Here is a 13,292-nt window from a genome sequence, read left to right as displayed (position 1 = left end):
TGAAACTCTGGCTCGGAAAAGGAAAAAAAAAAGGACAAAAACTGTATGATTCCGCTAATATGTGGTACTTCAAAATCAGACAGAAAGTAGAATGGTGGTTTTCTGAGGGTAGGGAGACTGGGGTGTTATTGTTTAATGGTACAGTTTCAGTTTGGGATGATGAAAAAAGCTCTGGAGATGAATAGTGGGTGATGGTTGCATAGCAGCATGAATATCCTTAATGCACCTGAACTATATACTTTAAAATAGTTAAAATGCTCAATTTAATGTTATATGTTTTACTATACTGTTTTTAAAAGGGTGGTAATCCTAAATAAGAGCCTAAACTATAATTTTTCAGAGAGAACATGGGGGAAAATCTTAGTGACCTTGGGGTAGGCAAATATTTATTAGCTACAACACCAAACACACAGTCCATGAAAGAATAAATTGATAATAGAGTGAGTTTTCACTTCATCAAAATTAAAAACTTTTGTGCTTCAAAGGACACTATGAAGGAAATGAAAAGATAACCCAAAGAATGTGAGAAAATATTTGCAAATCATGTATCTGATAAAGGTCTAGTATCCAGAATATATGAAGAACTATTATAACCCAACAATAAAAAGATAATCCAGTTGTTTAAATGGGCAAAGGATTTGAATAGACATCTCTCCAAAGGATATACAATGGCTGATAAGCACATAAAAAGATGCTCAACATCATTAATCATCAGGAAAATGCAAATTGAAACCGTGGTGAGCTACCACTTCACACCCACTACGAAGGCTATAATAAAAAAGACAGTAACAAATACTGGGAGGACGTAGAGAAACTGGAACCCTCACATATTGCTGGTGACAATATGCATTGGTGGTCTCTTTGCAAAACAGGTGGCTGCTTAAAAAGTTAAAAATAAATTTGCCATATGATGCAGCAATTTTACTCTAGTTATATACCCAAGAGAAATAAAAACATGTCATATAAAGACTTGTATGATAATGTTTATGGTATCACTGTAATAGCCCAAAATGTCCGTCAACTGGTAAATGAATAAACAAAATTTGTTTTCTCCATACAATGGGATACTCTTCAGCAATAAAAAAAGAACTTAAGTACTGATACATGTTAACAACATTGATGAACTTTGAAATATGGTAAATGATAGAAGTTAAACACAAAAGACCACATATTGTATGATTCCGTTTATATGAAATTTCCAGAAGGGGATAATCTAAGAGAGAGAAGAATTGTGGTTACTATCGATAGGAATTAGGAGTAACTGTGAATGAAGCTGAGAGTTTTTTTAGGGGTGATGAAAATGTTCTAAAATTGGATTGTGCTCATGGTTATACAACTCTGCAAATTCACTAAAGCTCTCAATGAATTTTATACTTACAGCAGGCCATTTTTGAGGTATGTTCATTATACCTGAGTAAAGCTTGTGAAGAGGTTATAAGTTTTTGTATCCTCAAATAAAGTTTTGAAATACATCCTCAAAATTGTTTTACTTCTTTTCCTTTGTGTAGGGTCAAATGTGGTAATTTAGCCCTGCCACACATTTTATGGAAACCCAGTGATAAAACAGTTTAATTGTATGCTGAGATGTCAGACTCAAGTTGGAACCTGCCTAAATAAGTTGAGGAGAATATTCTCTCTTGTTTTATAATCAAATTATCTTTCCCAGCTTGTAATTTGAGGACTGCAACCTATTAAATGTATACCACTGAAGCACAAAATTAGGTTGAAATAGTAATTGCAGCTTTTTGCCTCTGCCTACAAAATTCCTATGAAGGAAAAGGAATTACTCTTTTGCAGCCTGATCTTAGTTTTCTGAAGATGTATATACTTGTGTCTTCCCTCCCAAAATTGTTTTGGCAATCTTGTACAGCATTCATATTTTTAAGTATACTATTTTAGTAGTTTAAGGATTCTCTTTTGGACAGAGTCACTAAAACATCGTCTCGTAACGTAAGTAAGTATTTAGATAGGATAGGTGAGCTAGTAGAATATAGGCTATGAGGACAAGAACTTTGATTTGGTCAACCACTGGATGTCCAAGCCATAGAGCAATGCATTCAGCATTTGTTAATGAATGTTTTGCTCACAAAAAATATTTTTTTTGTTTGTGTTTTTAGAGATGGGGTCTCACTCTGCCCCGCTAGAATGCAACAGTACAATCATAGCTCACTGCAGCCTCCAGGGCTCAGGCAGTCCTCCCTCCTCAGTGTAGCTGGGATTACAGGCACGCACCACCAAGCCCAGCAAATATTTTTCTATTTTTCTTTCTTTTTCTTTTTCTTGGTTTTTTTTTTTTTTTTTTTTTGAGACAGAGTTTTGCTCTTGTTGCCCAGGCTGGAGTGCAATGGCACGATCTCGGCTCACCGCAACCTCGCCTCCCATGTTCAAGCAATTCTTCTGCCTCAGCCTCCTGAATAGCTGGGATTACAGGCATACACTACCACGCCCGGCTAATTTTGTATTTTTAGTAGCGGGGGGGGTTTCTCCATGTTGAGGCTGGTCTCGAACTCCTGACCTCAGGTGATCCCCCTGCCTCAGCCTCCCAAAGTGCTGGGATAACAGGCATAAACAACAGCGCCCGGTCTATTTCTTTTTTTTTTTTTTTTGAGACAGAGTCTTGCTCTGTTGCCCAGGCTGGAGTGCAGTGGTGCGATCTTGGCTCACTGCAAGCTCCGCCTCCTGGGTTCATACCATTCTCCTGCCTCAGCCTCCCGAGTAGCTGGGACTACAGGCACCCGCCACCACACCTGGCTAATTTTTTTGTATTTTTTAGTAGAGACGGGGTTTCACCGTGTTAGTCAGGATGGTCTCGATCTCCTTACCGTGTGATTCACCCGCCTTGGCCTCCCAAAGTGCTGGGATTACAGGCGTGAGCCACCATGCCCCGCCTATTATTTTTGTAGAGATGAGGTCTCACTGTGTTGCCCAGGCTGGTCTCAAACTCTTGGCCTAGAGTGATTCTCCCTCCTAGCCTCCCAAAGTACTGAGATTACAGGCAGGCATAAGTGACTGTGCCTCACTGAAAAATATGTTTACATAGAAATTTCATTAATTTGTTTTAATCAGGTCTCTTTATCAGCCAGGCACGGTGGCTCACGCCTGTAATCCCAGCACTTTGGGAGGCCGAGGCGGTTGGATCACAAGATCGAGATGGAGACCATCCTGGCTAACACGGTGAAACCCCATCTCTACTGAAAATACAAAAAATTAGCTGGGCATTGTGGCGGGTACCTGTAGTCCCAGCTACTCGGGAGGCTAAGGCAGGAGAATGGCGTGAACCCGGGAGGCAGAGCTTGCAGTGAGCCGAGATCACACTACTGCACTCCAGCCTGGGCCACAGAGCGAGACTCCATCTGAAAAAAAAAAAAAAAATAGGTCTATCAAGAAAAAAATGTATATTTCTGAGAATGTCACAAGGCCTCCTTAAGCTAATAAAAAATAGCACTCTTTTGTTCACAACAGAAGAGCCCTTACTGATTAATTTTTGCCATGCCCTATTGAAGAATATTAACCCACATTCATGTTACTGTAGCTCTGGGGTTCCCAGAACGTGGTCCCCAGCATTATCATTACTTGAGATTAGAAATGCAAATTGTCTGATGGGACTTCAGATCTACTGAATCAGAAACAATCAGATACTCGGGCTAGCAACCTGTTTTAACAAGCTCTCCAGGGCCAGGCACTATGGCTCACGCCTGTAATCCCAACACTTTGGGAGGCCGAGGGGGTGTATCACCTGAGGCCAGGAGTTTGAGACCACCCTAGCCAACATGGTAAAACCCCATCTCGATTGAAAATACAAAAACTAGCTGGGCACGTTGGCAGGTGCCTGTAATCCCAGTTACTCAGGAGGCTGAGGCAGAAGAATCGCTTGAACCTGAGAGGCGGAGGTTGCAGTGAGCCAAGATCGTGCCACTGTACTCCAGACTGGTTGACAGAGCGAAGCTCCATCTCAAAAAAAAAAAAAATACAAAAAAAAAAAACAAAACACAAGCTCTCCAGGTAATCTTATGCTTGCTAAAGTTTGCAAACCATGACCACAATTGCTAGCCTTGCTTGAAAATCTTTGAAGTACTGTGAAAGAATGAGGCAGGAGAATCGCTCATTTGAGATAAGCTTAGATTTTCAAATGTACATGTTAAGAATAACCTGAGGTATTTGTTAAATATACAAATTACCAGGCTCTTCCCTGATAATTATAATTCATTGAGTCTAGGTTAGGCCCAGGATTTTTTTTTTTTTTCTTTTTTCTGTTTTTTTTTTTTTGAGATGGAGTTTCACTCGTCGCCCAGGCTGCCAGGCTGGAGTGCAGTGGCGTGATATCGGCTCACTGCAACCTCCTCCTCTCGGGTTCAAGCGATTCTCCTGCCTCAACCTCCCAAGTACCTGGGATTACAGGCATGCACCACCATGCCCATCTAATTTTTGTATTTTTAGTAGAGATTGGGTTTCACCATGTTGGCCAGGATAGTCTCGGACCCCTGACCTCAAGTGATCCGCTTGCCTTGGCCTCCCAAGGTGCTAGGATTACAGGCGTGACTCACCGTGCCCAGCCCAGGAATTTGTTTCCTAATGGGTGTTCCAGGTTATTCTTATCTTTAAGGAAGTTCAAGAAACACTATGAAAGAGGATGCTATTTCCAGCCAACTTTTCCCAAGCTGTGGGAATTCCATGTCCTGCTTCTGGAGCCTAAGCACAGAGGTTCCCGTAGTTTTTTTTGTGAGTGCTGCTGAGAGAAAAGCTAGGATAACTCTTTTGTCCGGTAAACCTTCTCTGTTTTTATAGCAAATAGATAATCTCCCTTTCTTTTTTATTTTTTAATTTTATAAATAGAGACGGGGTTTTGCCATGTTGCCCAGGCTGGTTTCACACTCCTGAGCTCAAGCAATCCTCCCTCCTCAGCCTCCCAAAGTGCTGGGATTACAAGCATGAGCCACTGCGCCCAGCCTCTTCTCCCTTTCTGATAGTAGATTTTATCAGTGTATTTTTTTGTTTGTTTGTTTTTGAGACAGTCTTGCTCTGTCACGCAGGGTGGAGTGCAGTGGTGCGATCTCGGCTCACTGCAACCTCTGCCTCCTGGGTTCAAGCGATTCTCCTGCCTCAGCCTCATGAGGAGCTGAGAAGCAGGGATTACAGGCACCTGCCACCACACCCGGCTACAGTTTGTATTTTTAGTAGAGACGGTGTTTCACCATGTAGGCCAGGCTGGTCTCAAACTCCTGATCTCAAGTGATCTGCGCACCTTGGCCTCGCAAATTGCTGGGATTACAGGTGCAAGCCACCGTGCCCAGCCATATCAGTGTTTCTTGAGGCACAACTAGAAGACTTGTGAAAGTACTTACGCCTGTTACAGCTTTTTGTTTGTTTGTTTGTTTAACCATACATTCACGATCTAAATAGAGAAAACATACATCTCTTCATTCTTTTATTTGGTCAGGATCATAAGGTGTAATTCTATCCTTATGCTATCTGTTTATCTTCATGATAGAATCATAAACCTAGAATATAATTATAGCACACTGGGTTTTATGTAAACATTCTTTTGAACTTTTTTTTTTTTTTTGAGATGGAGTCTTACTCTGTCACCCAGTCTGGAGTGCAATGGTGCGATCTCCACTCACAGCAACCTCCGTCTCCCAGGTTCAAGTGATTCTCCTGCCTCAGCCTCCCAAGTAGCTGGGATTATAATAGGTGACTGCCACCACGCCCAGCTAATTTTTGTATTTTCAGTAGAGACAGGGATTTGCCATGTTGGCCAGGCTGGTCTCCAACTCCTGACATCAGGTGATCCACCTGCCTTGGCATCCTGAAGTGCTAGGATTACAGGCATGAGCCACGGCTCCTGGCCCTCAAAGAATAGATTTGATTTAGGCTGGGTGTGGTGGCTCACGCCTGTAGTCCCAGTATTTTGGGAGGCTGAGGTGGGCAGATTATGAGGTCAGGAGTTCAAGACCAGCCTGATCGGTATGGCGAAACCCTGTCTCTACTGAAAATAAATTAGCCATGCATGGTAGTGCACGCCTGTAATCCCAGCTACTCGGGAGGCTGAGGCAACAGAATCGCATGAACCTGGGAGGCGGAGGTTGCAGTGAGATCACACCACTGCACTCCAGCCTGGGTGACAGAGCAAGACTCTGTCTCAAAGAAAATAAAAAGAATAGATTTGATTTGTCCTGAAGACTTGCTCTACTTGCCTGTAGAGCTCAGAGTAGTTGAGTGCTATCATCTTTCTGCTTGTAGTTTGCCTGAACTTCTTAATAGAAAGGGAATTACATTCTTTGGCCCTGAAACTACTCTCAGTACCACTTCTTCCCTCCCTGTTCAGGTAATTGTCAGAGATGAATTGCTCATCTGCCTGAGTTCTGTGTGCAGCCTAAAAATGTTCTCTCCTCTCCCATAGGTATGGTCTGTCTGGCAGTGATGTCCTGGATAATGTAGCATATGCTCGAGCGTTCAACACAGACCATCAGACCCAGCTCCTTTATCAAGCATCAGCCATGATGGTAGAATCTAGGTGTGTGCTCAGTGTAAGACACCAAATATGTTCTTAGAGTCCTTCCCTGAGTCTTGTAATGGCTATATGGCCAGATTGATAGTAGCTTGAATTAGAAATGAGGAGGTTTAAGTTTAATTCCTGTTTTGACACTCTTGCTTTATAGTTTAGGTCAAGTACCTATTAAAAATGAAATCATAATCTACTTGAACTTGCTGGAAATCTTGTTAAATGGTGCCTCAGATGTTAGTACTGTGCAAATATTTTAATAAAACATCTATATACAAGAAAAACTATGAATATGAGATTTTAGGGTGGTAAGGAAGGGAGCAGAATCTGACACAGGCTAGAAATAGGCTTCAGAGAATCCTTGTTTCCTGTAGGTATGCACTGCTTATTGTAGACAGTGCCACCGCCCTTTACAGAACGGACTACTCAGGTCGAGGTGAGCTTTCAGCCAGGCAGATGCACTTGGCCAGGTTTCTGCGGATGCTTCTGCGACTTGCTGATGAGGTAAGTTGTGGGATAGGGACAGAGAATGCCTACTTTCAGTGGCTGTGAATTCTAGGAACCTTGCTAGGAGGCCAAGACATCAGTAACTGAGATCATCAAGGTCTATTAGAAAAGGAAGAAGAGAGACATTAGTCCTTCGTTGCTTTGTGGGCAAAGTGGTGGCAGCATTAAGGTTCTTGGAGTGTCTACGGCCACAAAATTGACATTTATCCTTTCCCCATCAGTTTGGTGTAGCAGTGGTAATCACTAATCAGGTGGTAGCCCAAGTGGATGGAGCAGCCATGTTTGCTGCTGATCCCAAAAAACCTATTGGAGGAAATATCATCGCCCATGCATCAACAACCAGGTAAGGTGTTGATGGGATCGATTCTTCTTTTTGGAATGTCATGTTAACTGTGAAGTAGACATGAATATATAATATTTTCATTTAAGCCCTGTTAAAGCTACTGTTGTATAGACACTTAGGAACTCTTGCTAACCTAATTAACATGCTCTGGTTGGTATAGATGTTTTAGTTCATAAAAGAATTAAAAACCCACAAGTGTGGAAGAATGAATATGAATAATAGAGATGCCTCTTCCTCGTTATTTAAAAAATGTTTGGGCTGGGCACTGTGGCTCACACTGGTAATACCAACACTTTGGGAGGCCAAGGTGAGAGGATGACTTGAGGCCAGGAATTCAAGACTAGTCAGGGCAACAAAGTGAGGCCCCTGTCTCTACAAAAAAGGTAGCCAGTGTGGTGGCATGTGCCTGTAGTCTTAGCTACCAAGGAGACTGAGGCAGGAGAATCAGTTGAGTGTAGGAATTCGAGGCTGTGTTGAGCTATGATCACATACCACTGCACTCCAGCCTGGCAAAAGATCAAGACAGTGCCTTGAAAGAAAATTTTTCTTTTTTTTTTTTTTTTTGAGACGGAGTCTCGCTCTGTCGCCCAGGCTGGAGTGCAGTGGCCGGATCTCAGCTCACTGCAAGCTGCATCTCCCAGGTTCACGCCATTCTCCTGCCTCAGCCTCCCGAGTAGGTGGGACTACAGGCACCCGCCACCTCACCTGGCTAGTTTTTTTGTATTTTTTAGTAGAGACAGGGTTTCACCGTGTTGGCCAGGATGGTCTCGATCTCCTGACCTCGTGATCCACCCGTCTCGGCCTCCCAAAGTGCTGGGATTACAGGCTTGAGCCACCGCGCCCGGCCAATTTTTCTTTTTTTAATGTTTGTTTCAGTATGGACAATCCACTGAGAGGGGCCAGGGCAAAAATGGATTCTGCCAGGTTGGAAATGCACTAAGGAAAACAGTACAGAAATATTCCCAGGGTCCTTCTAGGAAGAATATATGTCTAGAAAATGTTCAGCTCTGTTATAAAGTCAGGATGGAATTGTTTAATTATAATAAATTGGTGCTTTGGTCTGTGTCTTTGGGTCAGATTGTATCTGAGGAAAGGAAGAGGGGAAACCAGAATCTGCAAAATCTACGACTCTCCCTGTCTTCCTGAAGCTGAAGCTATGTTTGCCATCAATGCAGATGGAGTGGGAGATGCCAAAGACTGAATCATTGGGTTTTTCTCTGTTAAAAACCTTAAGTGCTGCAGCCTAATGAGAGTGTACTGCTCCCTGGGGTTCTCTACAGGCCTCTTCCTGTTGTGACTACCAGGAAAAGGCTTCCGGGAAAACAGCTATTGTATCAGCTTTTCTGATGGTGTAAACAGGAGACAGGTCAGTAATCACAAACTAGGTCAGTAATCACAAACTAATCTAAAATGTTTATTCCTTCTGTAGTGTATTAATCTCTGTGTGTTTTCTTTGGTTTTGGAGGAGGGGTATGAAGTATCTTTGACATGGTGCCTTGGGAATGACTTGGGTTTAACAAGCTGGACAATCTTAGTTTCCAAGAGAACTAAAGCTGGAGAGACGTGACCCTTCTCTCACTTCTGAATTAATGGTAAAATAAAATGTCTGAGCTATGTAGCAAAGGGAATGGGTCTCTGCACAGATTCTTTTTTTCTGTCAGTAAAACTCTCAAGCAGGTTTTTAACTTGTCTGTCTGAATTATCTTGTGTAAGGTTTTGGTTATGGAGTCTTGTGCCAAGCCTACTGGGCCATTAGCCCTTCACCATCTACCTGCTTGGTCTTTTATTGCTAAGACTAACTCAAGATAATTCTACAGTCTTAAGCATTTCAGGCCAGGTGTGGTGTCTTGTGCCTGTAATCCCAACATTTTGGGAGGCCGAGGTGGTGGATCGCTTGAGCCCAGGAGTTTTAAGTCCAGCCTGGCCAACATGGTGAAACTCCATCACTACAAAAAATGCAAAACTTATCTGGACATGCTGTGGCACGTGCCTGTAGTCCCAGCTAGTCGATAGCCTGAGGTAGGAGGATCACTTAAGCCTGGAAGGTGGAGGTTACAGTGAGTTGAGATTGTACCACTGCACTCCAGCCTGGGTGACAGAGTGAGACCATGTTTCAAACAAAAAAGAAAGCAAGCATTTCAGAGGCTAAGTAAACATATTTGATTGTGAGGCTTCTAATAAAATAGTTATTAATAGTGAATATGCTGTTTATAGCAGTTATTCTAGTGCAAGCTATTTCAAGACAGGGTTTCCGTAATCTTTTTGGTTCTGTATAGGGGTGATCAGTTTCTATTACTTTAAGATTTGAAACCAGAAAGGAAAGTCCCACTTGCAGATGATTGTGCTTGTCTTTCAACCTAATACAAAATAAAAGACAGACATACCATGGCTTGCCTTGTGGCTGTTTTTTTTGAGACGGAGTTTCACTTTTGTTGCCTAGGCTGGAGTGCAGTGGCGTGATCTCGGTTCACCACAACCTCCGCCTCCTGGGTTCTAGCAATTCTCCAGCCTCAGCCTCCCGAGTAGCTGGGACAATAGATGCCTGCCACCACGCCCTGCTGATTTTTATATTTTTAGTAGAGATGGGGTTTCACCATGTTGGCCAAACTGGTCTCAAACCGCTGATCTCAGTGATCTGCCCACCTTGACCTCCCAAAGTGTTGGGATTACAGGCACGAACCACCTCGCATAGCCCTGTGATGCTTTGTTTTAAAAGCAGTTCTAGTCTTTTTTTTTTTTTGAGAGGGAGTCTGGCTCTGTTGCCCAGGCTGGAGTGCTGTGGTGCAATCTGGACTCACTGCAAACTCTGCCTCCCAGGTTCACACCATTCTCCTGCCTCAGCTTCCCGAGTAGCTGGGACTACAGGTGTCCGCCATCACGCCTGGCTAATTTTTCTATTTTTAGTAGAGACAGGGTTTCACCGTGTTAGCCAGGATGGTCTCGATCTGACTTTGTGGTCCGCCCACCTCGGCCCTCCAAAGTGCTGGGGTTACAGGCGTGAACCACCGCGCCTGGCCTTTTTTTTTTTTTTTTTGAGACAAGAGTCTTGCTCTGTTGCCCAGGCTGGGGTGCAGTGGCACAACTCACTGCAACCTCCGCCTACCAGGTTCAAGTGATTCTCCTGCCTCAGCCTCCCGAGTAGCTGGGATTACAGGCACGTGCCACCATGCCTGACAAATTTTTGTATTTTTAGTAGAGATGCTTTTCACTATTTTGACAAGGCTGATCTTGAACTCCTGACCTCAGATAATCTGGCCACCTCGGCCTCCCAAAGTTCTGGGATCACAGATGTGAGCCACCATGCCTGGCCTGTCTTTAAAGATTAAGAATCAGGGACTGGGCCAGGCGTGGTGGCTCACATCTGTAATCCCAATGCTTAGGGAGGCCAAAGTGGGTAGATCACTTGAGCCAGGAGTTTGAGGTCAGCCTGGGCAACATGGTGAAACCCTGTCTGTACAAAAAATTTAGCAGTTAAAAAATTATTCATGCATGTTGGATACACTTGTAGTCCCCAGCTACTCTGGTGGCTTAGGTGGGAGGATCCCTTGAGCCCAGGAGGTAGCGGCTGCAGTGAGCCCTGATCACACCACTGCACTGCAGCACGGGTGACAAAGCAAGGCCCTGTCTCAAAAAAAAATCAAAGATTGAAAAGTAGCATTGTCAATATCCCTGGAAGCCAGATGCCAAATGGAGTTTATGGGACTCTTTTTTTCCCTTTACTTCATTTCAGTAGTTAGCACTTCCAATCCATATCTTACCCAAAGTGCTCAGTGACCATCCAAAATGTTTTCCTGTTTTTAAAATAAATTTATTGTACAGTTAAGGTGATGTTATAAGATACTAACACATATAAGGAGGCCAGGCACAGTGGCTCACACCTGTAATGCCAGCACTTTGGGAGGCCGAGGCGGGCGGATCACCTGAGGTCAGGAGTTCGAGAACAGCCTGGCCAACATGGCAAAACCCCATTTCTACTAAAAATAAAAAACTGGCCAGGCACGGTGGCTCACACCTGTAATCCCAGCACTATTGGGAGGCTGAGGTGGGCAGATCACCTGAGGTCGGGAATTTGAGACCAGCCTGACCAACATGGAGAAACCCCATCTCTACTAAAATTACAAAATTAGCCGGGTGTGGTTACACATGCCTGTAATCTCAGCTACTTGGGAGGTTGAGGCAGGAGAATTGCTTGAACCCGGGAGGCGGAGGTTGCAGTGAGTCAAGATCGTGCCATTGTAGTCCAGCCTGGGCAACAAGAGTGAAAAAACTCCATCTCAAAAAATATATATGCAAAACTTACCTGTGCGTGGTGGCACACACCTGTAATCCCAGCTACGCGGGAGGCTAAGGCAGGAGAATCACTTGAACCCGGGAGACAGAGGTTGCAGTGAGCCCAGATCACACCACTGCACTTCAGCCTGGGTACAGAGTGAGACTCCATCTCAAAAAAAAAAGAAAAATAAGTGTCCAATGACACTGATATCCCTGCCAGGAAGAATAAGGTTTTCAGCCTGATCTGGCTCAGGTACCTTTTCCTCTGAATGCTCGTGTTATTGGTGGCTGGGCCAAGCCGCTTTTTCTCCATACAGAATAGTCAGCGTTCCTAATTAAAAAAAAAAAACCTTTAAAACCTCTCATTCACACCTTAATCTTTTGGTGACAGGTCTCACCTGAGCTGGCTAGGAAAAACAAAAAAAGCTGCTACAGCCTTGCTTGAAAGCCCTCTCAGTGCCACTGTGCAGGATGCCATCCAGAGCTTCCTAAAGGTATTGAGGGGGTGAGGGGGAGAAGAGGGATGCGGGTGACAGAAATACCAGGTAACCTTGTTTTTCCCCCGAGGACGTTATTGAGACCCTTAGTGGGAGGGTTTCTGGTAAGGGGCAATTTTGTGTTTCCCTGTTCTTTGGGAAAATCACCTGGAGACAGATGGATTCCCAGACCCACCGAATCTAGGTTTTAGACCAAAAAGGAATGTTTTATTATTAGAATTGAGTGTATCTCAGGTCCTCTTTCATTACTACACCACAAAATAAATCTGAGGGCCAGGCACAGTGGCTAACACCTGTAATCCCAGCACTTTGGGAGGTCAAGGCAGGTGGATTGCCTGAGGTCAGGAGTTCAAAACCAGTCTGGCCAACATGATGAAACCCTGTCTCTACTAAAAATGCAAAAAAATTTAGCTGGGTGTCGTGGTGTGCGCCTGTAATCCCAGCTACTCAGGAGGCTGATGCAGTGGAATCGCTTGAACCCGGGAGGCGGAGGTTGCAGTGAGCTGAGATCGTGCCACTGTACTCCAGCCTGGGCAACAGAGCGAGACTCCATCTCAGAAAAAAAAAAAAAAAATCTGGGTTGGTATAATAAAGACACAGTGACATTCTGGATTAAGAGGTTGGTTCTTATATGAAAGCATCTCAATCTTTCTTTTTTTTTTGAGACAGAGTTTCGCTCTTGTTGCCCTGGCTGGAGTGCAATGGCATGATCTCAGCTCGCTACAACCTCTGCCTCCCAGGCTCAGGTGATTCTCTTGCCATAGCCTCCCTACTAGCGGAGATTACAGGCATGCGCCACCATACCAAGCTAATTTTTTTTTTTTCTGTATTTTTAGTAGAGATGGGGGTTTTATCATGTTGGCCAGGCTGGTCTCAAACTCCTGGCCTCATGTGATCCACCCATCTCGGCCTCCCAGAGTGCTAGGATTGCAAGCATGAGCTACCACGCCTGGCCTAAGCATCTCAGTCTTAAATTTTCTTCTAGGTGGATTTAGGGGTTTGTGCTCATGGCCCTAAGAATGAACATGAGAGGGGCAGGGAGTACCTGCTTAGTTGTAATAGGCCTTGTTTAGGCTAAAAATAAGCTTGATACCTGTATTTTATATACTCTAAAGAGCATTAATCATAACCTGCCTGCAATAGCCTCTGTAGGTGGAAACAATTATGGAGG

The 13,292-nt window shown here is 43.9% G+C and overlaps 1 protein-coding gene across 4 annotated transcripts in view; it reads left to right on the top strand.

Moving 5' to 3' along the window:
- The window catches only part of RAD51 (RAD51 recombinase), a 45,316-nt gene extending 35,583 nt beyond the window's left edge, over nt 1–9,733 (top strand). For 2 of the 4 annotated variants that reach the window (XM_033190539.1, XM_033190540.1), the window contains exons 7-10: nt 6,401–6,514; nt 6,877–7,006; nt 7,231–7,352; nt 8,430–8,950. In XM_033190539.1, coding sequence (XP_033046430.1) covers nt 6,401–6,514; nt 6,877–7,006; nt 7,231–7,352; nt 8,430–8,553 — 490 coding nt within the window. In that variant the 3' untranslated portion in view covers nt 8,554–8,950. Of the gene's footprint in view, nt 1–6,400; nt 6,515–6,876; nt 7,007–7,230; nt 7,353–8,429 lie in introns of all 4 variants that reach the window. The other 2 variants (XM_033190538.1, XM_033190541.1) reach the window with 2 other exon arrangements.
- Nucleotides 9,734–13,292: the final 3,559 nt, after the last annotated feature.

This window comes from Trachypithecus francoisi, unplaced genomic scaffold (genome assembly GCF_009764315.1).
Source record: "Trachypithecus francoisi isolate TF-2019V2 unplaced genomic scaffold, Tfra_2.0 Lachesis_group3, whole genome shotgun sequence".
Taxonomy (NCBI): Eukaryota; Metazoa; Chordata; class Mammalia; order Primates; family Cercopithecidae; genus Trachypithecus; species Trachypithecus francoisi.
This window is presented reverse-complemented; position numbering and strand designations above follow the sequence as displayed.